Source organism: Fringilla coelebs, assembly GCF_963513975.1.
Source record: "Fringilla coelebs genome assembly, chromosome: 17".
Lineage (NCBI taxonomy): Eukaryota > Metazoa > Chordata > Aves > Passeriformes > Fringillidae > Fringilla > Fringilla coelebs.
Window position 1 is genome coordinate 5,033,731 of NC_140043.1, and position 25,548 is coordinate 5,059,278.

Consider the following 25,548-nt stretch of genomic DNA (forward strand, 5'->3'; position numbering starts at 1 on the left):
AGCCCGCCCTGCGGCCCTTCTTTCCCGGAGCCCTCGTGGAGGTGCGGGCGCGGCGCGGCGGCTCCGGGGTCCGGGCGGGGCTGGGGGCCCGCGCTGAGGGGAGCGGACTGGGACCCAGGAGCGGGATCGGGATCGGGGTCTGGACCGCGGCCGGGCTATGGGGTTGGGAGCGCTGGGCCCCAGGGTGGAGAGAAGGGAAGGGTGGGGACCCACCTGAGCCGCTTTTCTTTCCGGCAGGTCTCAGCTCGTCTTTAAACCCACCGGGCGATCCTTGGAGCACCGCCGAGATGCCCAGGGAAGACAGGGCTACGTGGAAGTCCAACTATTTTATGAAAATCATCGTGAGTGTCGGCTCTGAGCCCTCGTGGGGCGCTGCCGGGGCAGGCTCGGGGCAGCGGGAACCGGGTGGGCCGGGCTGTGGGGGTTTTTAAGAGAGATAGGTGAGTGCTATGGGGTGTCCTAGCGAGTTCCTGGCACTAGGAAGAGATGTGAGATAGTCCCGATCAGGCCTCCTGAGCATTTGCCGTTGCGCTTGCAGACTTGTTCAGGGATGTGACTCTATGGCTGACTGAAAGATGCAGCATATGGCACATCCAGCCTCACTTGGAGGTCATCATTCTCAAACTTCTGACAGATTTTTTTACATTTTAATGTGTTGTGGTTTTAATGCTGCTCTGTGTACTACTACGATTTTTTTGGGTGTAGTTAACAGTGTTTGTTTCGCTATAGCAACTCCTGGATGATTACCCAAAATGTTTCATTGTGGGAGCAGACAATGTGGGATCCAAGCAGATGCAGCAGATCCGTATGTCCCTGCGTGGAAAAGCTGTTGTGCTGATGGGGAAGAATACGATGATGCGCAAAGCTATTCGTGGTCATCTGGAGAATAACCCTGCTCTAGAAAAGTGGGTAATGCTGCCTGAAGACCCTTCTGGGTCCTCTGTCTTGGAGGAGGGGAAGTTGTCTAAGGAGTAAAACTGAAGGTTGTCATCTTTTCTTCAGGCTGCTGCCTCACATCCGTGGGAATGTGGGCTTTGTCTTCACTAAGGAGGATCTGACTGAGATCCGGGACATGCTGCTGGCTAACAAGGTAAAGGAGATCAGCCCTCACTGCATGTTTATGCTGAGATGGAACACAAAATAAAACTGAGTCTTCGTGGTGGACAGGAAGTCCTCAAGGGTTGGGCATTGGCCCTTGCAGTCTTAGCCAAACTGCTTAAGTTCAGCTGCCTCACTTGTGTGTGCCTGGGTGCTGTCTCTCCTGGAGAAGCATGTCAGAGAGGAGGTGGTCCCAAAAGATCTGAGGTGAGCATTCTTGCAGCTTCTCGTCTTCCCCCTCTCAGGTGCCAGCTGCTGCCCGTGCTGGTGCCATCGCTCCTTGTGATGTGACTGTGCCAGCCCAGAACACGGGCCTTGGACCCGAGAAGACCTCCTTTTTCCAGGCCTTGGGCATCACCACAAAGATTTCCAGAGGAACCATTGAAATTCTGGTCAGTGAGCTGTAGTTGTTCAAGTTGTTCTTGTCTGGGAGGCCTTGATTGTGGCAGCTGAGGGAGCTGTGAAGGCCAAAGCTCTCATTAGTGCCAAGATACTGTATGAGCAGTGTGATTATTGTACTTTGGGATGTGGAGGAGGGTGTCTGGTTTGGCTTCAGTGTGCAGTGTGGGAGGATTGGAGTTCTCCATCACATTTTCCAGGGGTAGGCTCTGTCAGAGGAATGTGCAGGTGAGCTACTTGTAGGTAATGCAGGAAAGGTGCTGCCTTTCTCCTGGCTGACATGGACTTGTTTATGTGGTCTGGGGCTTTCTCTGATTGTGGAGCTGAATGTGGAGTGTGTTGGTTGTGCTCATTTGCTCCTCCAGTTCCACTGTCTGCATTTGTGTCCCACTGCTTTGATGTGCTGGAATTTCTTGGTGTGTATTCACTCCTTTTCTCTGATCTCCTCAGAGCGATGTGCAGCTTATCAAGACTGGAGACAAAGTGGGTGCCAGCGAAGCCACCCTGCTCAACATGCTGAACATCTCCCCATTCTCCTTCGGGTTGGTGATCCAGCAGGTCTTTGATAATGGCAGCATTTACAACCCTGAAGTGCTGGACATCACTGAGGAGACCTTGCACAAGCGCTTTCTGGAGGTAAGTGCCACAGCCCTGTCCCTCGCTGCTCTGGGAGCCAGCACTGCCAGAACAAAGTGTCCTGTCTGGTATTTTCCATGAGGTCCTGCAGAGCCAGGGGCTCTCCCTGGTTTCCTAGAGAAAATGTGTGTCAGGGAGTACCTTCCTGTAGGATTCTTCATCTGAATCTGCTTCAGAAATCATTTGGGGCCAGTTAAAATCGTGGAATATCCTGAATTGGAACGGCCCCACAAGGATCATCAAGTCCAGCTTCTGGCCCTGCACAGGACACGCCAGCAATCCTACCCTGTGCCCTCGAGCATTGTCCAAATGCTTCTTGAGCTCTGGCAGCCAGGGGGCCATGAGCATTCCATGGGGAGCCTGTTCAGTGCCCCACCACCCTCTGGGGGAAGAACTTTTTCTCATTATTCCACTTAAAACTCCCCTGACAGAGCTGTATGCTGTTCTCTCAGGTCCTGTCACTGGTTACCAGAGAGCAGAGATCAGTGATATTTAAATATTGATGCCTTGATTTCACTGGAGCTGTTACCCGTGTGCATTGCATGCTTTCCTTTCTGTTGGCAGTGTAAAAGCTGTCATCTGGCAATCCTCTGCTATGATTCCTAGGTTATTTCTCAGACCACAGAAACACAAGTCTGTCTCTCTGCAGGGTGTGCGTAATGTTGCCAGCATCTGTCTGCAAATTGGGTACCCGACCATCGCGTCCGTGCCTCACTCCATCATCAATGGGTACAAGCGTGTCCTGGCCGTGGCTGTGGAGACTGACTACACCTTCCCACTGGCTGAAAAGGTAATGGCTGGCTCTGAGCTCTGCAGAGAGCCTCTTACTCTGTTAGAAGTACAGCCAGGCACATTCACAGCACGTCCCCTGGTTTGAGAGGACTGGGACACACCTGTGTGTGGGGTGTGTCTGGAGAAGGGGCACTTGTTTCATTCCGTATCTTGTGTACAAGTGGCAGGAGAAAGCTGATTTACCTGGGGTTCCTTCTTTGGGGCTGAAAGCTTAGCTGAAATGTCTTTGGTTCTTCATATCTGCTACTGAGAAGTGGACCTGTTTGGATTCTGGCAAGCTGCAAGTGCTGCCTTTACCATTGCAAAGGTTCAGTCCTGCAAAATGTTTTGTTCCCTGTGCATTTACACTTTTTCCCCCTGCTTTTACAGGTGAAGGCCTTCCTGGCAGACCCCTCAGCTTTTGTGGCAGCTATGCCTGTGGTGGCTGAAACAGCTGCACCTGCTGCTGCTGCTGCAGCTGCTCCAGCGAAGGAGGCAGCAAAGGAGGAGTCGGAGGAGTCTGACGAGGACATGGGATTTGGTCTCTTTGACTAACAGCAGCCACCCTCTGCCTCTGTCAGAGTTGGCCCGATGGGAGAAATAAAAAGCTATTTTACACCTTCATGTGTGCCTGCATCGATGGTGTAGTCTCCGTATCAGCTGGGGTTTGGGAAAGGTGTAACCCGAGGGGCCCTGCGCTCCAGGGCGATGGTTGTTCTCGGGCCGGGGCACGGCAGGGGAGCGGTTGTGCCCCGGCCCCGGGTGCTGCAGGGGAGCAATTGTTCTCGGGGCCGCAGCGCAGATCTCTCCGGCCGGGCCGAGCACAGGCCTTGCCCGCAGCACATCGGGCGGTGCAGCCGCCCATCCGTCCCGTCCCGTTCCGATACCCCGCGCGGCGCGGCCGGGGCTCCCGGGACGGGCGGGCAGCGCCCATCGCCGTAGCGCCGGGCCCGCCCCGGAAGCCGCTACCGGTTCCGGGGTCGCGGTGGAGCGATGGCGGCCGACACGCAGGTGAGTGCGGGACGGGCCGCGCAGGGTCCGGCACGGGCAGGGGAGACCGGCGGGGGCTGCGCCCGGGGCCGTGCCTCGTTCCGCTCGCTCCCCGCCACGCTCTCAGCCCGGCTGCGGGGCCCGGCCCGGCACCCGAAGCCGCCCGGGGACGTGGCAGCCGGGGCGGGCCCCGCCGAGCCGCCCGCACCGCGCCGTGCCCGGCCCGCGGGAAGGGGCCGCCGCCGGGGAACCCGGGCGTTGCGGGGGCGACCGGGCCCGGCCCGGCCCGACGGAGGCCCGGCACAAGTCGCGTTCCGCCCGGCTGCGGCGCCGTGTGCGGCTGTTCCCGGCTCGCCCCGCCTGGCCGCGGTTTGACCGCGCCTCTGCCCCGGCTGCGGGACCGCCGGCTTCATCCCGAGGGGCTTGGGATGTTCCCAGAGCAAATCCCAGTCTGCTCAGCATCAGGTCCTTACTTGTACAAATACTGCCTTTGTTCTCTGTATTTGTTTGCAGAAGCATTGCTGGTATGCTGGCTGTATAATGTGTACATAAACGTCCTAAAAAATAAAAATAGAAATAAACTGGTGAAGCCTGTCCCAGTAGCTTTTCGGTGGAGACTCGGTGGGTAGTCAAGGTTTTGCAGTTTGTGTAAGTCAATGAGATGCTGGTGAGATCCTGTAGTGTTAAACATAATTTATATTTTTCACTTCTAGACTTAAGGTAATTTTAACATGTTTTTCATGTCTGCACATTCCCCTGCTCGTCATTAAGCAGCATGAGTAAGTGCAGCTTGGTTTGAGTTTGCATATGATGAACTCATGTAGTTGAAAGCTTTCAGAGAAGAGCAGGTCCATAACAGCAGCTGGTTCGTTTGGTTCTGGTTTCAGTGACGTTGCTGGTCATCCTTTGCAGCTCAACCCAACCTTACTGTTCAGAGGTGCAGCCCTACTTCCAGCCAGCTTTTAAGGGTACTTGTGGGTGTGAAAGGTGCCAGTCTCAGGAAGGTGTGGATAGACTTGAAAGGCCAGGAAGCCACTGTACAGGATCAGCCTTCCGGCGTGTAGGCAAAAAGCTTCACTGAAAGCAGCTCTGATGAGCTCTTTGAAAAAGACTGAAAACTGAAGGAACAGTTTTCTGTGAGTTTCTAAAGACATGCTCTGCCTTTCGGAAAGATGATATAAAGCTGCTCAGTTTAAGAGCTGGATTTCAAAAGCCTTTCCTAGAGAGCTGTGCCTTGCTTTATGTAAATGCAGAAAACCTGGTGTGTAGGTCTCCCTGGGTTGTCTGCAGTTTGAGTGCCCCTTCAAGACTACCTGGATTTCAGGAGATAACATACAGGGAGAAGCTCCTTTGAATTCTGGAAGTTACTGGTTTTTGCTTTGAAAGGTCCTGTACTCCAGATTATGGGTCCCAGTTCTTACTCTGTGTTACTTTTAGAGGGGTAAGTGCATCAGAGCATGAAAGCACAGATAATTGGAGAGCAGTCATCCCTCAGTCCTGGGGAAGGAGTTTCACAGTGTGTGAAGCACAGTGACCCTTCCTTGGTGGGTGAGATGGTGGATGCTCACTTTTGGGCACTAAGAGGTCATGTGGCAGCAAGTGACATGTTCTGCTTGCCCTGGTTTATGTTCTGTGGGTTGATATCAAAGGCAGTCTGGTGTTTTTTGTGCTTTGTGGTTTTAGATTTCTGACACACTGAAGCGGTTTGCAGTGAAAGTAACTACAGCCAGCGTGAAGGAGCGGAGAGAGATCCTCAGTGAGCTGGGAAAATGCATTTCTGGGAAAGGTAAAAGCTTGGGAGCACTGTTCTGCTTACCTGAGGAGAATGTTAAAATGTTTTGTTTCAAAGGGCTGTGTGAGGAGTATTTATTTAGGGAGAGGCTGGCAGTGTTTTGAGCCAGTGCTCAATCACAGGGTTAATTCCAAGTGTGGGGTTTGTGGGTCTTTCTTCATATAGTGTATCACTTGAGTTTCTTTCATGACTCTTGGCTTGTTCTTTTAGTACATATGGAATATTTGGATACACACATGTATAGAGATGGGGAGTGTGGAAGATTACAGATGGTCTTAATAAAACAACTGAAGCAAATTTTTTAAACTTATTTCTCTCATTTTCTGAAGATAACTGTGTTTCACATGTTCCAGTTATACCATTATTTGTAAAAATACACATAAAATGTATAGAAAGAGCAAACTTTTACTGTGATTCTTGCAAGCAATTTCATAGATGCAAGCATTTTACTGATTTCAGTCATAAAGTGAATTGTGTTTGTGTGAAAGATCAGGAGCTCAGTGATTTATGAAGAAGTATTTTGAAATACATTGTTACAGATCTCCCAGAAGGTGCAGTGAAAGGCCTTTGCAAACTCTTCTGCCTTACTCTGCATCGATACCGGTGAGTAAATGTGGTGGTGTTCACAGGGGAATCAGGACAAGGGAAGAGATGAGGATCTGACTCCATGTTTCAGAAGGCTGATTCATTATTTTATGATATATATTATATTAAAAGTGAATTATATATTAACACTATACTAAAAGAATAGAGAAAGGATTCATCAGAAGGCTAGGAAAGGAAGGAATTAAATGATAACAAAAGCTCGTGACTTTCAGAGAGTCCAAGCCAGCTGACTGTAATTGGCCATTAATTAGAAACAACCAACATGGACCAATCAAAGATCCACAGCAGCAGATAATCATTGTTTTTCTTTTCCTCTGAGGTGTCTCAGCTTCTCAGGAGAAAAAATTCTAGTAAAAGGATTTTTCATAAAATATCATGGCCACAAGTAAATTGATGTGCAAAAGCTGTATTATATAATCTATCAGTATTTAGTAGTTAAATTGGTCTGGAGCATCTGGAAGTGTTAGCATGCAGTGTCACAGAAATGAATGTGACATCAAAAAATGTCATCTTGTAATTGCATTCACAGGGAAGGATTGACATTTAAAAGTTCTACAATATTTGCCTTGCATTTCATCTTTAATTTTGAAATTAAAACTTTAATCCTGTGGTTCAGTTTGCAAGAATGAACACGCATGTCCTTTTGAAGCAAGACAGAGCTGTGTTTTAGAAAACTTTAGGTGGGATTAAATCATGGTGTGTTGTAGAGGAGCTGTTCAGAACCCAAATCTGCTGGAGGGCCTCCACACTGCTGTCACTTGAAGAAGGGAATGGAGGTCTATGATAACAACTTCTCCACTGTGCAGAACAGCAAGGATAAAATAGTTATTAGGCTGCCTGCTGAAGTGAGAAGGCAGAGCCCTTGGTGTGGTGCAGGGGTGGTGAGGTGCGGCGTGGCGGGTTCGGCCGTTCCTGACGCGTGTTTGTCGCAGGGACGCGGCGTCGCGCAGGGCCCTGCAGCTGGCCCTGCAGCAGCTCGCAGAGTCCCAGCCTGAGGCCACGGCCAGGAACCTGCTGCACTCGCTGCAGTCCTCAGGGATCGGCGGCAGGGCTGCGGTGCCCAGGTGAGTCGCCTTGTGCAGAAGCAGTTCTGAGTTGCTGGCAGTTCCTCCTGTTCAGCATGAGGCTTCTGCTGCTGCTTGGCAGAGGTGTTAAAAGAAAGCCTTTAGAGACAAAGCTCTTAATGCTGTTCAGATGTTTCTCTCTTACCTCTTCCATGTCTTCTGGGAAAGCAGAGGGAATATCCTGGTATAACTGCTGGTGGATTGGGGCTGAGTTACACTTTAGCCTTTGTTAAACCTCGGGTCTGGAGAGATGAGGAACAAACTATTTCAAGAAACAATCTCCAAAATTACTAGGAAAGGGAATTTCATCACCTGTTAAATGTTCAGCTGCCTCATGTGCCATTTGGAAGCTTTGAGTGTGAAACCAGAGCTGAAACAACCACCTTCTGAGAGCTGATTATTTCTGTAAAAACTAAGGCTTTAGCTGCATTTTTGTGTGATAAAATTGCTTGACAGTCAGGTGCTGTTCTAATTTGGGCAAAACAGGTCTGTAATGTCTAGTAGGTGTAAGTTATGTCCTGGGAACTGTAGATTTACCTCCCTCTCATGTTTGTACAACAGTAAGAGCAGTGGATCTGCAGCTCTGCTGGCACTCTCCTGGACATGCCTGCTTGTACGCACAGTCTTTCCAACACCTGACAAGAGACAGGGAGAAACATGGAAAAAACTGGTAGGTTCTTTAAGGTTTGGAGAAATATCCCATCACAGATATAGACTTAAATATTTCTAATGCGTTTAAGTTGCTGCAGTGTTGCAAACAATTCTGAATTTAACTGAAAACACCAAGTTAGAATCCAGGTTTAAGGGAGGTTTGGTGTATTGTGACCTCTCTCCTGTTCCCCTGGAGAAAGCAGAAGGTGTATAAAGCATGAGTGGGGCAGTCTTGCACCTGTGCAGTTGCTCTGCATACAGAGATGGGTGCTGGTGCCTCTGAGGGGCATCTGCAGTGTGACCTGAAGTCCTTGTGCCTCCCTTGAAATATCTCTGTATGATACTGTTATAAAGCTTTTCCTTTCTTTTCACTTCCTTTACACAAACGTGTGACAGTGCTTATAGCACACTGGGATATAGCTGGAACAGATTTTAAGAAGAGATGTAATCTGTTTTCTGTGTTTCCAAAACTGTTAGGCATGGTTCTGTTCGAGGTCTGGGATGAAAGCAAAGGCAGCTTGTTGGAAGAACTTAGATGATCTAAAGACTTAAGCAGATTCAGCTAATCATTGACTGTCATTGACATTTGGCATATCTTGTTTGATACGAGCTCTCTGAGAAGCAGGTGCACAAAGTTTTTTCTGGCTGTTGCCTTTGGCAGGTGGAGGTTCAGTGTTTGCTCCTTTTGGAAGTCCTGGGAGGCTCTCACAAGCAGGCGGTGGATGGGGCTGTGAAGAAGTTGAACAGGCTGTGGAAAGAGGTGATGCTTACATGATGTGCCATATTCTACAGCTGTTCTGTTCTGCAGTGTTAACGTGCCTTGCTTTTTTCCTCTTAAGAACCAGGATCTGGTGGATCAGTACCTATCTGTCATTCTTGGGCTTGAACCAAACCAGAGTTATGCTGCAATGCTGGGACTTGTGGTGCAGTTTTGCACAGCCCAGAAGGAGATGGATATTATTAAACGATACAAGGTAAATCTGTTGTACAGCTTTTTTTTGGGAGAATAACAAGCATCATTTGTTATCATGAAGAAACGACTGTAAATGTCTTAGTGAGGCTGGTACTTAACTTCTGCCCTGGTTTCACTGTCTGTCAATTCAGTAGTCCTGCACTTCTGACTGAAACAGCTGGGGAGTGTTTAGAGAGGAGGTGCCAGATATGTGGCTGTTTGGTGTTGCTGTGCATTTCTGTGGATGTCCAACAAACAGCTTCCTGCCTTGTCCCTGTTGTGGGAATGACAGGCAGCATGTAGCTCTCAGTGCAGTTTGAGTGTTGGGCTCAGGGTAGAGCAGGGAGCACTGGTCTCTGCTTGACTGGCTCATGTGAGGGTGGAAGGAAAGCTTTCAGAGGAGGAGGAGGAGATGGGATGTCCAGCTTGGTACCTGACGGTGTGCCAGGAGCTAAGTACAGGTTGAGACGTGGCTGTAATCTGGTGTTTCTGCTTGCTCAGAGTGCTCTCCTGGATTTCTACTTGAAGACCATCCTTATGAGCAAGACAAAGCCTCAGAAGCATGTGCTGGTGAGACAGTGTTTAGAGCTGCTTGTGATGTTGTCCCACAGGCAGCACTGCCCTGTGCTGAGTGCCCTGTCCCCTTTGCAGGACAGCTGTTCTCCGCTGCTTCGCTACGTGTCCCACGCCGAATTCAAGGACTCTGTTTTGCCAACTCTGCAGAAATCCCTGCTGCGGAGCCCTGAGAATGTCACTGAAAGTGAGTCTGCCACCTCTTCACTGCTCTAAGAGCCTAAATCCTTAGTGCTCTGGAGCTGTTGGGGCAGTGTCACTCTGGGCTATGCTTTTGGTCCCCGAGTGCAGGTAGGATTGTTTGGCATCAAGGGTTAGATGTGGAGAAGCAGCATTTGTGGTGTGATCCCAAATGTCAGGGTATATGATAGCTGCTGTTTGCACTGAGGACAGGATTTCAGAGCTGAGTGCTAAGAATAATCCTGAATTATTCTGTTCACTAGGCATCAATTTCAGTAGGGTTTTTTAATTCCTACTCTTTACTAACCTGTCTGCTCTTGATGTGAACTGTGGGGAAGAGTGTATTAAAATGCTAATGGCATATTACATTTTGTGAAGTAACTGTTTTTATCTCTTATGTTGTCAGCAATCTCTTGCTTGCTCGTATCTGTGAACCTGGATCTTAGCCAGTATGCTCTTGACATTGTGAAAGGACTGGCCAGTAAGTACTCTCACTTCTGGAGGGAATGATGAATTCAGAATAAAAGCTTTCTGCAACTTTTTGACTGTACCTACAACAGCTTTACTGCTAGTGAAAAGGTTGTTTTAGGTGGGAGGGTGGATGATGCTGTAAATTGGAACTGGAATAGTTCACATGATGGTTCCAGAAGCTGCATTAAGCCACATGTAAAGATAATCCTTACTTGCTGGTTTTATGCAGGTTGTCATAAGGATCTCGTGGCTCATGTGTTATTTTCTAGGTCATCTGAAATCCAACAGTGTGCAGCTGATGGATGAAGCAGTTGTGGCATTAAAGAACTTGGCTCGGCAGTGCAGCGATCCTTCGGCTGTGGAGTCGCTGGGCAGGCACCTTTTTGCCATCTTAGGGGGTGAGTAAATTGTAGGATAAGCAGTGGGGATGAATCAAGGATTGACAGCCTCAAGAAGTTTTTTGTATTGTATTTTCTGTTCTCTTTTACTGCCTGTATGGAAGGGGTGGCTCAGCCTGGATCAGGGATAATGGGGCAAGCTTTGGAGTTTTGGAGGAGATTCTTGAGGTAACACAGAGCCGTTGCCTGTAATCAAATGTCACCTTTGTGTTTCTTGTTGGCAGGCTCAGAGGGGAAGCTGACAGTTGTTGCTCAGAAGATGAGTGTCCTTTCAGGTGAGGGTCCTGGAAGAAAGCTTCTCTGGTGGAAGAAATTGAGCAGAAGGCTGAATGGAAGGGATCTGTACCTCAGCATTTAGGATTTCCAGCCTGTCACTCTAAATTGGCTGTAGTTAAAGCCATAGAGGGTGCTGGATACCACATACCAGTTCCTGACTTTCCATTCAAAGAAAATAATTGGCTGATAGGCCAAAAATTTTCTTCAAAGAAGATGACTTGCACCCAGAGTGAAACTGAGGACAGAGATCTGGCAGTGTGGTACATGGTGGATGTGATATCCAGATGTAGTGACAAAGAAAAAGAGATGTCTGTGCAAGGATTGACGTGTGAAGGGTCATTCTTGATTGGTTTTAGATGTTGTGCTGGTAGTTTGGGAATTATGGAGAGAATTCTGTCCTTTCAGGGATTGGCAGCCTTAGTCACCACGTGGTTTCTGGACCCTCCAGCCAAGCTCTGAGTGCCACTGTGGCTGAGCTTTTCATCCCTTTCCTGCAACAAGAAGGTGAGACCTTTTGCCTTTTTTCTGGGTTTGCTAAGCTGTGTTCCTCTTGAGCAGGGTTTTCACATGGTTATTCAAGATAAATCTGGATTCTTGCCTGCTGTGTAACAGAATCTGTTGCCCTGTTTTGATAAGCAGCCCTAGGGAGACTGTGCTGTGCCTGTTAGGAGCACGTGTTCTTTTCCTGCATCCTGATGTTGTTACCTGCTTTCTGTTTTCTGTTCTGTGCTCTCTGCAATTGCTGAACTGATGTCAGCTCTGTGTTTCTCCCCAGTCCATGAAGGCACATTGGTTCATGCAGTCTCTGTCCTGGCTCTTTGGTGTGTTCGGTTCACCACAGAAGTTCCTAAAAAGCTGGTGGAATGGCTAAAAAAAGCCTTCAGCCTGAAAACCTCGACTTCAGCTGTGAGACATGCCTACCTGCAGTGCATGCTAGCCTCCTTCAAAGGTAAAACTGGGCAGCTGTTAATAACTCTTGGTTGTGGGGCTCAGGAGGAGAGTTAGCAACCTTTATACTTGCTGATACAGAGAGCTGTGCAGATTAGGAGAGATTTTGTAAGGCAATGTCTTTACTGATCTCCTTCACATTTCTCCTTAAACTCTTTTGCCTTCAAGTTTATAAAGATGGTTTGTTTCATTGTATGACTAAAATCACTGTCCATTATGCTGTCTTTCATATATCTCAAAGTGATTTTTGATTGCTTTATTTTTGTCTTACTACTAAATTCTAGCTCAGGGGGCCTACTTCCGTTTTATATAGCACCCAGCACAGTTGGATCTTCATCTCTGGCTTTGACTCTTGGAAAGTCTAAAAAAAAATTTCTGTGTTTGAAATGAAGAACTCAAGAAATCACTTTCTTTTGGTGATCCTCTCAGGATTGATGTCTTGGTCCTGCCCCCTTTGACTACAGCATTTCATCCACATTTGTAGGCCTCTGGGATTCCTTAACTTCTGAATGTTTGAAGTGAAACAGATGGTCATGGCTTGCCAGGAATTTGCTTTCCCTCTCTCAGGGAAACATTAATCTTTGAAGTCAGACTTCCTGTGATTTGAAGTGATTCCTTTAATGTAACTGAATTAGCTTTTTTTTTTTTTTTTGCATCCCATGAACAGAAACTTAATCTATTGAGATGGGACTGTTCTGTCTGTGAGAAAAGGACTGAAGTGGTTGCCATTGAGCTTTTCATAGTTGCAATTTAGTGGTAGTGACTGGCAAATACTTTGGGAGATTCAGTGTTCCCAGTGTGTGTCTCATTCCTCTCCTTGTCTCCTGGCAGCAGAAAAACCATTGATACTTGGGTTGTAAAGTGAGGACCATGCTGTTTTGTAATGTGTCTCTTTTGTCCCCTTAGGTGACACATTATTGCAGGGAATGGACTTGCTGCCAATGCTGATCCAGACAGTAGAAAAAGCAGCATCTCAAAGTACTCAGGTTCCCATGGTAACTGAAGGAGTTGCAGCAGCTTTGTTGATCTGCAGGATGTCTGTAATTGAGGGACAAACTGGTAAGGTCACAAAACAGCTGGCAGAATCCAATATAAATGGGTTCTGAGGGTTAACACTCCTTGACAGTGTGCAGGAGATACTATTTCTTAATCTGTGTGTAGTTTCTATGTAGAGCATCATTGATCTTCTATAAACCAGGGAAAGATTAATTCCCATCTCTCTCATTTATGTCAGTGAAGAGTTCTTGCTCTTCCATGGCTTTACAAATTCTACCTTCCATTCACATAGGGAAATATTCCTCTTTATTCTGACAGGAGATGTTCACCCTGAAACTTACATGGTCAGATTTGACTGATGCATTGGAAGTATTCTTTGATTGCTTTTTGGGTAGTGTTTTTACAAACCTTTGGAAAGCATAGGGACTGGAATTCTGTCTCCCATTAGAGGATATTACAAGAGCTCTCTGAGTTCATACATCTGCCAGGACATAAAATCAGCTGTGTTCTACCAAAAGCAACACTCCACTTCCCTCCTCTTCTTTAATTCTAGGAAGGTTTGCCCTAAGGTAAATTAGACTTTACATTTCACACATATAAGTCAGAGAAAAGTATTTTTATCAGCTGGTGTTTTTTGGGTGTGTTTCTAGTTATGAATGAGAGAAATGAGATGATTAAGAATTGAAGATCAGTAAAGCTAGAAGTAACTTGAAGGATTTCAGGAGAGAGAATTCTCTTGTATTTTATGTACACTGATGAGTTTTGACTTATTTTGAAGCATCCTCAATGGACATCATCTTTTCTTGTCAGAGTCTAAGCTGAGTGGTTTCTGGCAGCTGATTTTGGATGAGAAAAAACAAATTTTTACATCTGAGAAGTTTTTGCAGTCTGCATCAGAGGAAGGTAAATTGGCAGTTACTGTATATCCAGTTGCGGTTTAACTGTGTTTCTTAGTGTTTGACAACTAATGTTGTTAGCCCTGTTTTGTGTCCTTGGAGAATACAGTTTCAGATTAAAAGGAGCTGTGTACTCTTCAGAGTCCATCTACAGTAGCTGTAGTCTAAACTTGAAAATGAATTAATTTATTTCTTGATGAACCTGAGTTATGACTCATTTATCATTCCAAATGATAAAGAAATGGAAGGGCCTTGTGACAGCTGACACTCAGTACCCATTTCATTGCCACTGAAGCCATTTTGGCAGGGCTCAGGAATTAACAGAACAGAAGCACTGAGCGTGGTGTTTATAATTTGCTTTGCTCTGTCAACTTAGACCAAAATAGGTCACACACAATGGTCAGGAAAATTGTCCTGGGATCCAGCTAACAACATTTCAATGAAATCATGGTTCAGTTCCCAGTGTTGGCAGATCTGAGTTGGATTTGTCTTAGCTTCAATGAGAAGATTATGTAGAGGCTCAGCTTGGGGAGCTATTTTAATGTGTCCTGTTTGCTGTTCATTCGTTTTCAGGTAAAAAAATCCGTTTCCTTACCAAGTCTCATACTGTTTTAAATATTTGTCTTTTCCCCCAGCCATGTGCACAGTGCTGCAGCTGACAGAGCGCCTGCTCTTGGATCATGCACAGCGGCTGCCTGAAAGCAAAGTTCAGTACGTACAGTGCCCTTGCTGTCCCCGATCCCTGTCTGAGCCCAGAGTGCTGCTGTGGGCACTGGGGGGATGGGCCTGAGAATGTTGAACTCGTGGTGCCTTTGTGTCCCCTTGGCTGCAGAGCTGGCTCCCTGGCTAACCCCTGTGTCTGTGTTTGCAGGCAGTACCACCGTGCCCTGGTGGCCGTGCTGCTGAGCCGCACCTGGCACGTCCGCAGGCAGGCCCACCAAACAGTGAAGAAGCTCCTGTCCTCTCTGGGAGGGTACAAGCTGGCCTATGGGCTCTTGGAGGAACTCAAAGGGGTTCTCAGTTCTCATAAGGTGAGCAGCCAAGCAAGTGTCTGCTCAGACAGATGTCTGAGTGGTGCCAGTCACCTCCCTGCCCTAGGTTTGCTGTTAGCATTGACATACAGCCTGATGTGAACAGGATTCAGCTCCATATGATCTCCTGGAATGCCACTTTTTACTGGATTACTGCATCTTACAGTATAAATGTCTGGGGTATGCCTGGTCTTCCCTACATACATAGAAAAGACATATCTAAAATATTTTGGGGAGGAAGCTGTAGCTTTCCATGTATTTTTATTATTTTAATGTAGATTTAATATCTGCTGAAAGACCAAGTGCTTCATTCCTTTTTTTGTATCTTGATTCTTTTATCCTGTAGAAGTTGAGCATAATGTTCTCAGCCAGCTGGCTCAACCTTTTCCAGAGTCTTTGCCAGAAGAGATCATTTTAGTTTTATTTTACCCTAGCTTGCCAAATCCAGTATAGTCCTCCATTCCTAATCTTCTGTCACTGTCATTCCTATGCTTTGGTTTTGCTATTATCCTTATCCCCTTCTTTCCTTTGAAAACTTCAGGTTTTTAGTATTGACAGGGAGATGGCATTCAGCCTGGTGTTGCTGTGGGGAGATGTGTTCAGGTCTCAGGGAAGTTTGGTGTTGTCCATTCAGATTCTGCCTCACGAGGTGCTGGTGACAGAGGCAGGAGAGCTGTCGGAGCTGGGAAGGACATACATTCCCCCTCGTGTGCTGCATGAGGCCCTCTGTGTCATCTCCAGTGTGGCAGGGCTTGATGTGGACTCCTTTGAGCCAGAGAAGCTGGCCCTGGAGATGCTGCTGGTGAGCCATCATCCATCTGTAGGTAAGTGCAGGGATAATACTCTCATGGTCAATGTATGAATTTTTATTGTACTTTTTGTTTTGTTGTGCCAGCAACCTGCTTAATGTTTATTATCCTCATTTATTCTTTTTACTAGTGGCAGTGCAGCCAGGACTTTGGCCAGCCCTCCTCATCAAGATGAAGATAGATCCTAAAGAATTCATCACCAAACATCTGAATGACATTTTACCCAGGATCACCACCTACACTCTGGAGAACCAGGTGATAACTGCTTTCCTTATGTTCTTTTTGGGAGATACCTTGGAGGAGTTCAGTACTAACTGGTCTGCTAGGAAGGAGAGCTGTCTAAAAGGTGTGGTAGAGGAGGTTAAAAGAGAATGTCTCTGGTGAAAAGGAGCTGGGATTTTAAGAGGGGAAGAATGTACCAGCAACTGAGAAGAATTTTAGATAACATTCAAATACCCACTGAACAACGAATTGGGGATTGGAATGTAATGGGGGTGTACTTCTTGGAGACAGTTTTAAGCAAGACTGATTATGTTTTTTCCTCTATTTTCCTGACAGTCATCTATGAATGCAGTGGGGTCTCTCTCCCTGCTTTTACCTGGCAGAGTGCTCCCACAGCTCATCAGCACTATCTCAACATCCATGGAGAATCCAGCTCTGTGCCAGGTTACTCGAGAGGAATTTGCCATTATGAAGACACCTGAGGGAGAACTGTATGACAAATCTATAATACAGAGGTAAGTCTTCATCATTTCTGTGTGCATCTGGGGATTGATCACCGCTGATATTCTTGCCAGTGGGTGACTGGGTGTATCAAATGCTCTTTCTGCATAGAAGTTCCTGGATTTTTATGCCTGGTCCTTAGTCCAGAGCAGTGCTGATTCTTTCTCTACTTGTCCTTCTCAGTGCTCAACAGGATAGTATGAAAAAGACTAACATGAAGAGGGAGAACAAAGCTTATTCCTTCAAGGAGCAAATCATTGAATTGGAGCTGAAGGAGGTGAGTTGATGGGAGAAGGAATGCCAGGCTGGTCAGAATCTTCACTGCAAGTTGTGTGTTGTTCCATGGCTTCTGGCATATGTCTGTGTGCTGGTGGGAAAGATTCTCTGAACTACTTGAAATATTTCTATCTGCATGTATTCCATTTTTTTAAACAAAGGTTGACTTCTCTTAGCTCTGGGGAGGGTGACATACCATCCACTGTAAATAAACTGGACAGCACTTTTTAGTGATACCAAATAATTTGTGACCAATGCAGAGAAACTTATGTTATGCTGGGGGACACTAAAGTGTTGTTAACCTGCTGATTTCCATTTTGTGTCTTTACTCAAGAGGGATATACTTGGAAGGATATTTTGATACTGTTTTAAAAATAAATTGCAAAAAACCCTGTTTCCAACTTGTTTCTCTGACTAATTGAAGGGATGGTGTTTGTAGCTCCCAGATAACGATGACCATGGCTCTCTGTTGCAGGAGATAAAAAAGAAGAAGGGAATAAAGGATGAGGTGCAGCTGACAAGCAAGCAGAAGGAGCTGATGCATGCACAGCTGGAAAGGGAGGCTCAGATAAGGAAACGGCTGAAGGAGGTGAGTTCTGGTTGTATTTTTGTCACCTCTGAAGCCACCATGACCCCAGTCACTTTGATGGAGAGAAAATGGTGTAACAATCACCTCTTTGCTTCTGTTATTACAAATGAGATTGAATTGATTTTTTTCCCAGTGGAGCTTTCTTTATGGTAATCTCTTGAATTGGTTTTCTTACAGCTTGATAATGAGCTGGAAACAGCTCTAGGACTCCTGAACACTGTTATAAAGAAAAAGCCTCCCGGTCTCACTCAGTACATCCCTGGTCTCATCAGTTCCTTCTTGCCACTTTTTCGATCTCCTTTGGCTGCTCCAAGGATCAAGAAGCCTTTTCTTTCCTTAGCTTCCTGTGTCATGCCTGCTCGACTGAAAACCTTTGGTGAGTATTTGCAGTTGCTCTTTAAGGGCAGAGTGTGTCATTTTGAAGGTGGTGAAAATTCTTGCTCTTACAGACTGTGGGTCATGACCATGTACCACAGGAAGCCGGGAGGAAAAACCACCTGGAACAGTGCTTAGGGAGATGACTGTGATTTCCCAGAGGTCCTACTGCTGGGTAGGACTGGGACCAAAGACAAGGACTTGTCTGGTCAGTGTCCAGCTCTGAGGAGCATCTGGTCACTGTGGGACCTTCCCTGTGCAGAGTTAGGACGGTGTGAGTGTAACTCACACATGTTGTGAAGAAATCTGTCCCCTGACAGCCCTGGGCTGGGCTTCCTGCTCTGAGCCTCTTTGTTCCAATTCTTGGGTCTGTGTTCCTGAGGCTTTTTCTCTTGAGAAATCTTTTGGTTTAGCCCTCTCATGGATTCTTTACTCTTCCATTCCAGGTACTCTGGTAAGCCATGTGACCTTGCGCCTGATGAAACCAGAGTGTGAGTTAGATGAATCCTGGTGTCAGGAAGAGCTGCCCACTGCTCTGAACAGAGTGGTCAGTTTGCTGCATGCCCACACCATTCCCAGCCGAACCAGCAAGGGAGAGCCAGGTATGAAGTATGGGGGATATGGTACATCCTGCTGACACTGCCCCCACCTCCAATAACTGTGGACTGCTTTAGTTTTCAGAGTTTGTGTTTTATTTTTCAAGCAAAAGTTCACTTTTTCTTTTTTAATTGGATAGCTGTTCATAGATATGAAAAACCTTAAGGGTTTTTTTTCTCCTGGTAGTAGAAGTGATGTTGCAACTATAGTTAAGTGTAGAAATGAAATAACAGTCTTTTTTCTTAAAATGGTTCATACAGAAATAACGGCAGTGAAATTAAGGTTCATCTTTGCCAAGGACAGCTCCTACCTTTCAGCACCACTTGGTCTCTCTGAATCCCTTATGCTAAGTGGAGAGACAAAATAATTGCTTATTATCTGTGATCACAGGAGTGAAGTGCCCATGGCCTCTGCTTGTTTGCTGTTGGTGCTGCAGTTCATGAATATTTTATAGTGGCATGATTGTAGAAAGAGCAGTTCTCTCCCCTCTCTAACGTGAAGGCAAGCATCAATATTTTTACGGTGCAAGGTAATGATTTGAGTTAAAGTAAACTTTTTTTCTTGATTTTTTAAAAAAATTTATTTTCTGGAGTTAGTTTTTATTTAGGTTGCTTCCAGAATCTTCTTCACAGTGGAGTGCACAAGTACTAGTGCCACTCCACTGAAGATGACAGTTCAGAAGAGGAGGGTTGGTGTGTGTCCTTTGGGGGCTGGCATGGCTGTGGCTGTCTCAGGATGTACTCCAGGGAGAGAGGTGGTTCACTTCTCCCAGGCTTGGGAGCTGTTCATCAGATAACCCAGTCAAAAGCTGCTGTGGTAGATGGTGGTGTATATTTTTAAGGGAAATGTGGGATTCTGTTTGGTCCCTTAGCCCCATAGTTCAGTTCTCTTGCTGTTCAGTGGTGTGACTGTGGCACATGTCACTGTCACAGCTGACCAGTGGCCATTGGCCATGTTGATCACCACTGCAGTGCTGAACATCTCAGTGATAATTTGGTGTTGCCACTGTGCAATTTTTTGCCATAGTAAGTGCACATTCATTAACAACTGAATCCTTTTTCAGGCTCATTTCTAGAAAATAAGAAAATAGTGGAAGTATTTTCAGTCCTTCAAGATTTCCTATATTGTTTAATTATATTAATATTTAATTATTCTTTTCCACTTTTGCAAGAGAAGGACAGTAGTTTCCACAGCACTTTGTTGGACAAATCATACTATATTCCCAAAGGATTTTTCCTTGTTTTCAAAGTTCTTTGGAATGTACTTGTGAGATATGATTTAGTAGAGATTAATTTCTCAGGTTAGTATGAGACCTAAGAGACACCATTCCTCCCTGTAATGTGGATGACAGAATTTATCATTCATTGCTGAAATGCCAAGATACATCCTATAATCTTTCTTGTGTTGGTTAATACCAGCTACTGTGTGAGTAGAACATTTTTCTCCTTCAGTAAAGCTTTCTTCCTCCTGCTGTGTTTAGAGGGACAGTGGTTTAAGGCTAAAAATATCCAGCCAGTAATTTAAAATGAAAAGTGTAAAAGCAAACAGATACTGAGCAAACAGAGAGAAAAATCCCACATGAGAAATAGAGAGGGTTTTACTGAAGCTGTTCATGTTAAATAGGAGCTCAGAACGTGTTGGGGATTTAATATTTCTCCCTTGAACTACTTTTGCAGTATTTTTGCCCTACATAAGCTGACTAATACTGCAGTATTGTATCTGCAATGCTCTTCATCTGCATTCAGAAATTTAAAGTTGGGCATTCTCTGTCAGCACAGATAGGCTATAGAAAGGAAATGTTTTCTGTAGACACCTGATACTTGAATATTAACTGGACTAATGAAAGACTGGAAGGAGCATTTGTTATATGCTATAGTCAAGGCCCTGTAGAAAGGAAGGAGCAAAATCTTTTAAGAACAGGAATCCAAAAGCTTTAGTTTTTTCAAGGAGGGGAGGGGAGGAGGAGTTCAATCTTGCACCAGAAGTAGAAGGACTTAATTCTCAAGGATCCAGCTGAAGGCTGGAATGACAGGTTAGCTAGGTTGGTATGAAGTGTTTAAAGGAAATGCAGCTGGCAAACAGAGTTTTGCTTTGGGACAAATTAATTTTATAAGTGACTAATTCATGGAATTGTTTCAATTCCATTTACAGTATGTATTTCTATACTCTTGAGGCATTGGTAGTAATTTGGAATCCTAAAGTGACTTTAATTGAAGCCAGGTAGAATCACAAAATCACTTAGGCTGGAAAAGACCATTAAGATCATCAAGTCCTATCCTTAACCTAGGACTGAAATGCCAAAAGTCCCTGTTGGAGCTACACTGTTGCTGCTGTTAAGTGGCAAATACTTAGGTTTACGCAGCATCTTTGTGCATGAGGCTGAAGCTTGGCCATATCTATTATGAGCTACTCAAGTGTACATTTTATACCAGTCAGTATTATCAACCAAGTCATGGGAGGATCAGCTGTGTTCACAGGATGTTTTTTTCCTTTTCACAGGTGCTGCCCCATTATCAGCTCCAGCGTTTTCCTTAGTCTTTCCTCTCCTGAAGACAGTTATGACTGAGACACCCTATAACAACGAAGACAAGGAGGAGTTCCTGGTGAAGATTCTGCAGATTCTTACAGTCCATGCTCAGCTGAGATCATCAGGAAATGGCCAATCTTTGTTGGTGGATGAGGTGAGAGCTGTGGGGTCAAATTATCTCCTTCAGATGAGCCATGGGATAGAACAGCTGATGGGCAAACTGGACAAAGCAGATGAATTGTCCAGGTTAGAGTTACCTGTATAGAATTGTTTTTTGCCATGGGTTTTGGTACCTGTCCAGCCTGAGGTTTTGACTGGAATGTTTTAAGGAGTGTCATACATAGGCAAGGCACTTTGAAATCACAAGATAAAAGTCTTTTTCCTCCTCCCATGCCATTTTCTCCCTTCAACCTTTCAGAATGGCCCAGAGTTGCTGCCGCGCAGGGACATGCTGGTTCTGCTGACCCGGGTGATAGGAACGGGTTCTCCACGGTTACAGGTGAGTGCTCAGCTTCATAACCACAGCCAGCATTTTTGCTAAGTTTCATCAGCATCTAAATGAGGGAAATGTACCCACTGGTTTAAATATCTGATGCTGGTGGTTGATACATTCCCTGTTTTCTTCTGTGTTTATGATATTCTTGGATTAAAATGTCTGCATCTTTTTTTCTGTGGGTTTTATTGCAGCAAATATATTTTTGAGTCTTCCAGAGGTGACATTTTTTTCTTTCTCTAAAGCCTTGCTCTGCCATAAAAGCTCAGTAGTCTCTCCTCTGAGTGTGTTGTAAGGGATGAAGTGGCAGAAAGGTCAATAATAAAAAGCAGAGAGTCGGGCTGAACTTGTCACGTCTTGGTTCTGTCATCGTTCTTTGGGAATTTCTTCTGCGGTGGCAGCACTCAGTGCTTGCTCTGACAGCATTTCAGGGTGTAGTGGGGTGAGTGTCACATGCTGGTGCTGTTGTAGGTGCTGGCCTCGGAGGCGCTGACGGCGCTGTGCGCGAGCAGCAGCGGGGAGGACGGCTGTGCCTACGCCGAGCAGGAGGAGATCGATGTGCTCCTGCAGGCCCTGCAGTCTCCCTGCATGAACGTTCGAGATGCAGCTCTCAGGGTAGGTGGGAATCATTCAGGGTCACACCAAATTCCTTCAGTTTTTGGGAGGTGGATCTTGTCTAACACTGATGCAGAGAGGCTTCAGTTGTGATGCCAGGCTTTGGGCAGTGTGTCAGAGGCAGTCTGAACAATAATGCTCCAAATCATGTTATTTGTGCCAGATTTATCTGCAAAAAGGAGTACTCTGGGTTTATCCACACCTTTGTTTCCTTAAAAGAGGTATGATTAAGACTACTTAACACCTTCTGTTTACAATTGGCTAGAGCTTAGTTTTAAAGAGAGAAGCTGTCAAAAAATTCCTGCCTGTACTAGGCCTTGTTATTGGAAAGCTTCAGGCTTAGTCACTTCTGAGAACACAGAAAGAAAAACCTCAAGGGTGCTTGGTGTTCTTTGCCATGAAACAAATTCCAATTTAGCCCACCTGAGCTGTTTTGTCTGTACTTAGAAGCAGAACAGACTGTAGTCACCAGAGACTCTCTGCAACCTGCCTGTGGAGCGCTGTTCTTGAGTCTCACCATCTCACCTACTAGCAATAGGAATCCCTTGACCACCATGGGCAGTGTAAGGCACAAGCAAACATGAATTTTGACACTTCCAACCACTGAGAGCTTGACTTGTCAAAAATTTTAAGTGTTTTAAAGCATCTGTTTCTAAAAATCAGACCCTTGCACTGATTTTCCTGTTAACTAATTCAGGGACTGATGGAGCTACAAATGGTTCTACCAACCCCAGACAGTGATGAGAAGAATGGACTGAACCTGCTGCGTCGCCTCTGGGTAGTAAAGTTTGATGTTGAAGATGAGATTCAGAAGCTGGCAGAGAGGTAAGGGTTCTTCTTTGTTGATTGGGTTTTAGGGAGATCTCTTCTCTGCCCGTGGCACGGAGCTACACTCAGGGGCTTTGCCCCACAGCTGGAGGGCATCTGTAGGTCTCTGCACTTGTACATGTGGCAGTGGCTTCTTTGCTGAAGGGTGACCCATCACCTCTGTGTGTGTGCTGCAGGCTGTGGGAGTCCATGGGTCTGGAGCTGCAGCCTGACCTGTGTTCCCTGCTGATCAAAGATGTCATCTACCACGAAGAGGCAGTGCGACAGGCAGGGGCTGAGGCTCTTTCCAGAGCTGTAGCTCAGTACCGAAAGCAAGCAGCAGAGGTCATGAGCAAGCTCACAGAGATCTACCAGGAGAAGCTCTATGTAAGTACTCTTACCCTAAGGGGTTGACAGGCATGAGCTGGTGCTTTATCTTCTGTTAGTCACTTTTCCTTTTGTTGGTCCTGAAGATGTGCATTGAATCTACTGTTGTCCTGTTTGAGCTTAGCACAGACTTCAGTGTCTTGAGCTTCATGTTGTCAGCCACCAATGGCACCATTGGACAGGTGGGAGGGGTGCCTTAGATCATACAGAAAGGCTGTGGTAGGGCAGTGTCAGTTGAAGTAATTTTGACTTCAGACTTGCTTTCTGCTTTTTTTTTTTTTTTACTTTGCTCTTCTGCTAGCAGTATCATAACTCTGTGCACAATTATCAAATGGCATTGCAGGTATGGTTAACAAATTCTCTGCATGCCTGTCTCTGGAAAAGGCATTTTAATGAAATCTTTCCTCCTTCCAGAGGCCACCTCCAGTTTTGGATGCTTTGGGACGAGTGATATCTGAATCACCACCTGACCAGTGGGAAGCAAGGTACAGTTGTATTCAGACTAATCTCATCGCTTCCTGTGCATGCAAATGAAATGTTTTTGATTTTTATTTAGAAGAACAAATTACATGTAGTTGTATTGACTTGCTCTTTTCATGTGCCCTTCAAGCAAACTGGGGGCAGGTAGAACTCCATCAAAATATTGGGTGCTATGGTCTCAATGTCCTGTAAAAACAGTCTTTCCTTCTCAGACTGTCTGATTTTTGTCTTAGCTTACCATGTTCCCACCTCTGTGTGGGCCATTGATTGTTTCAAAAGTAGCAGTGCAAGCCTTAATGAACTGGCCACATTCCAGGTTGGATAATTACTTTCTGTTTACTTGTGTGTTCTGTATAGGTTTAATTGGAGATCATCTTGTTTGCTACTTCTGTTGAGCTAATCTATCCTTTAATGCTGATGTACCTTGTTGTAAAGCTGCTGCATTTCAGCAGTAGTTCAAGTGATCCTGATGTCTAAGTTGGCTCAAGTATCCCTAAAGCCTAATTGAGATAAAAGCTATTATATGGCTGAGGGATTGTTGTCCTTGTGGGAGACTGCAGCATGGAGTTATGTAATGAAATACACAGAGGTTGGACACTCTGAGGCATTTTGTTTCCGTAATGGTTCTCGCTCTCAGTTTCTGTAATTGCTGCCTGTAGCAAATGTGATTGTGAGCTCTCAGTTCTGTGAGAAGTCAGTAAGCTGACAGGCTCATCACCTTCTTCACAGGTGTGGCATAGCACTGGCCCTTAACAAGCTCTCAGAGCATCTGGACAGTTCTCAGGTGAAGCCCCTCTTTCAGTTTTTTGTGCCAGATGCGCTGAATGATCGCAGTCCTGAGGTCAGGAAGTGCATGTTGGATGCAGCTCTTTCAACACTCAACACTCATGGCAAAGTAAGTCTGAATGTATCTGTCTCTGTCAGGGGAAAAAAGATGCGATGGATATGTAGATACTGCATTGGAGCCTATAGATTTAAAAAAAAATTATAAATTTCTTAGAGGTTGCTGTTACTTGTAACAGCTGAAAACTTTCATTTAGGAATTTTCGTGTTTAGAGTTTTTCTGTTAGTGTCTAGTGTTGACTAAATGTGGTTCATCCCTGTCATTGCTATAAAATGTAATATCCCTGGGTCAGTTGGAGTTAAAATGGTATAAAACTAGAGTAATAAAAGTAAAATCAGACCATAGATCTTTTAATCCTGTAAAGATGAGAATTCCTTTTCAGGCTTCATGCAAAGCAAAACATGAAACCTTGCTCATTGTTGGCTTAATTAAACTTAAAACATTGAGGGGCTGAGGACCATCCTTCTCCCTGCCAGCTCTTTCCCAGCAGCGTCAGATGAAGAAGGTGTGCAGAGTGTGAATTGCTCAGCTTCTGATTTCCTCATATGTGCCAGTCACCTCTGGACAGATGCCTGTATTTTTTAGTTTAGCCCATGACAATTGGGGTATTTTCATATTATTCATTCTTTCATTGTATTTCTTAAAAAAAACAATGTGAAGTTTGTTTGATGTTTCTGCTCTCCCTTGGCAAATGGGGCAAGCAGAGGAGCGGGCACTGATGTTCAGGCCTGGGAGCATGTGTTGCTTCTGGCAGAACATCATGCTGGCAGGCTTGGGGATTCTAATTTTGAAGAACTAATTTCTCTCTAGCAAGAAATATTTGTTGCCTGTCGGGATGGTACAAGGTCTTATGTGATGTGACACATGAAATGAACTGTAAATACAGTGTGATTGTTCAGATGTTGGCTCAGAGAAGAACAAACAAGTCCACTGAGCATAGCAAATCTCATTCTGAGTGGACTCTAGTGGCAAGTTCTGTGGTTTTGTTTTTCAGGACAATGTTAACTCTCTCTTGCCAGTGTTTGAAGAATTCCTGAAAAATGCTCCTAATGATGCCAGTTATGATGCTGTCAGGCAAAGCGTGGTCATTCTGATGGGGTCACTGGCAAAACATCTGGACAAGAGTGACCCTAAAGTGAAACCAATTGTTGGCAAACTGATAGCAGCCTTGTCCACCCCATCTCAGCAGGTAGGTCCCTTTGGGAGGAGTTGTCAGGTTCCACACAGACGCAGGTTAACACCAGGATACTGTTAGGGATGGCAGAGAGATGAAAAATGGTGACAGAAAGGTTTCACTT

The 25,548-nt window shown here is 45.7% G+C and overlaps 2 protein-coding genes across 3 annotated transcripts in view; both read left to right on the forward strand.

Moving 5' to 3' along the window:
* Nucleotides 1-29: 29 nt before the first annotated feature.
* On the forward strand, nucleotides 30-3,528 carry RPLP0 (ribosomal protein lateral stalk subunit P0). The gene is made up of 8 exons (XM_084217252.1): nucleotides 30-41; nucleotides 238-341; nucleotides 730-905; nucleotides 1,003-1,090; nucleotides 1,344-1,490; nucleotides 1,948-2,133; nucleotides 2,783-2,923; nucleotides 3,295-3,528. Exons 2-8 carry the CDS (start codon nucleotides 288-290, stop codon nucleotides 3,457-3,459), a joined length of 957 nt encoding a protein of 318 aa, XP_084073378.1. The 5' UTR covers nucleotides 30-41; nucleotides 238-287; the 3' UTR covers nucleotides 3,460-3,528.
* Nucleotides 3,529-3,889: 361 nt separating this feature from the next.
* GCN1 (GCN1 activator of EIF2AK4) overlaps nucleotides 3,890-25,548 on the forward strand; it is a 38,449-nt gene continuing 16,790 nt past the window's right edge. For both annotated transcript variants that reach the window (XM_084217542.1, XM_084217543.1), the window contains exons 1-33: nucleotides 3,890-3,915; nucleotides 5,578-5,680; nucleotides 6,226-6,289; nucleotides 7,225-7,356; nucleotides 7,918-8,026; nucleotides 8,669-8,767; nucleotides 8,847-8,981; nucleotides 9,461-9,529; nucleotides 9,611-9,719; nucleotides 10,119-10,193; nucleotides 10,453-10,581; nucleotides 10,806-10,856; nucleotides 11,263-11,361; nucleotides 11,633-11,806; nucleotides 12,712-12,864; nucleotides 13,612-13,704; nucleotides 14,333-14,408; nucleotides 14,569-14,728; nucleotides 15,363-15,552; nucleotides 15,668-15,792; nucleotides 16,096-16,274; nucleotides 16,444-16,537; nucleotides 17,012-17,125; nucleotides 17,303-17,501; nucleotides 17,947-18,102; nucleotides 20,597-20,778; nucleotides 21,043-21,123; nucleotides 21,589-21,732; nucleotides 22,430-22,557; nucleotides 22,737-22,926; nucleotides 23,341-23,411; nucleotides 24,136-24,301; nucleotides 25,245-25,439. In XM_084217542.1, the coding sequence (XP_084073668.1) occupies nucleotides 3,898-3,915; nucleotides 5,578-5,680; nucleotides 6,226-6,289; nucleotides 7,225-7,356; nucleotides 7,918-8,026; nucleotides 8,669-8,767; nucleotides 8,847-8,981; nucleotides 9,461-9,529; nucleotides 9,611-9,719; nucleotides 10,119-10,193; nucleotides 10,453-10,581; nucleotides 10,806-10,856; nucleotides 11,263-11,361; nucleotides 11,633-11,806; nucleotides 12,712-12,864; nucleotides 13,612-13,704; nucleotides 14,333-14,408; nucleotides 14,569-14,728; nucleotides 15,363-15,552; nucleotides 15,668-15,792; nucleotides 16,096-16,274; nucleotides 16,444-16,537; nucleotides 17,012-17,125; nucleotides 17,303-17,501; nucleotides 17,947-18,102; nucleotides 20,597-20,778; nucleotides 21,043-21,123; nucleotides 21,589-21,732; nucleotides 22,430-22,557; nucleotides 22,737-22,926; nucleotides 23,341-23,411; nucleotides 24,136-24,301; nucleotides 25,245-25,439 (4,062 nt within the window). In that variant the 5' untranslated portion in view covers nucleotides 3,890-3,897. The remainder of the gene's footprint in view (nucleotides 3,916-5,577; nucleotides 5,681-6,225; nucleotides 6,290-7,224; nucleotides 7,357-7,917; nucleotides 8,027-8,668; nucleotides 8,768-8,846; nucleotides 8,982-9,460; nucleotides 9,530-9,610; nucleotides 9,720-10,118; nucleotides 10,194-10,452; nucleotides 10,582-10,805; nucleotides 10,857-11,262; nucleotides 11,362-11,632; nucleotides 11,807-12,711; nucleotides 12,865-13,611; nucleotides 13,705-14,332; nucleotides 14,409-14,568; nucleotides 14,729-15,362; nucleotides 15,553-15,667; nucleotides 15,793-16,095; nucleotides 16,275-16,443; nucleotides 16,538-17,011; nucleotides 17,126-17,302; nucleotides 17,502-17,946; nucleotides 18,103-20,596; nucleotides 20,779-21,042; nucleotides 21,124-21,588; nucleotides 21,733-22,429; nucleotides 22,558-22,736; nucleotides 22,927-23,340; nucleotides 23,412-24,135; nucleotides 24,302-25,244; nucleotides 25,440-25,548) is intronic.

Coding starts and splice junctions, on each gene's coding strand:
- RPLP0 (XM_084217252.1), top strand. CDS start 288: ATGCCCAGGGAAGACAGGGCTACGTGGAAGTCCAACTATTTTATGAAA. Junction 342..729: donor ACTATTTTATGAAAATCATC/GTGAGTGTCGGC, acceptor GTTTCGCTATAG/CAACTCCTGGATGATTACCC. Junction 906..1,002: donor AATAACCCTGCTCTAGAAAA/GTGGGTAATGCT, acceptor TCTTTTCTTCAG/GCTGCTGCCTCACATCCGTG.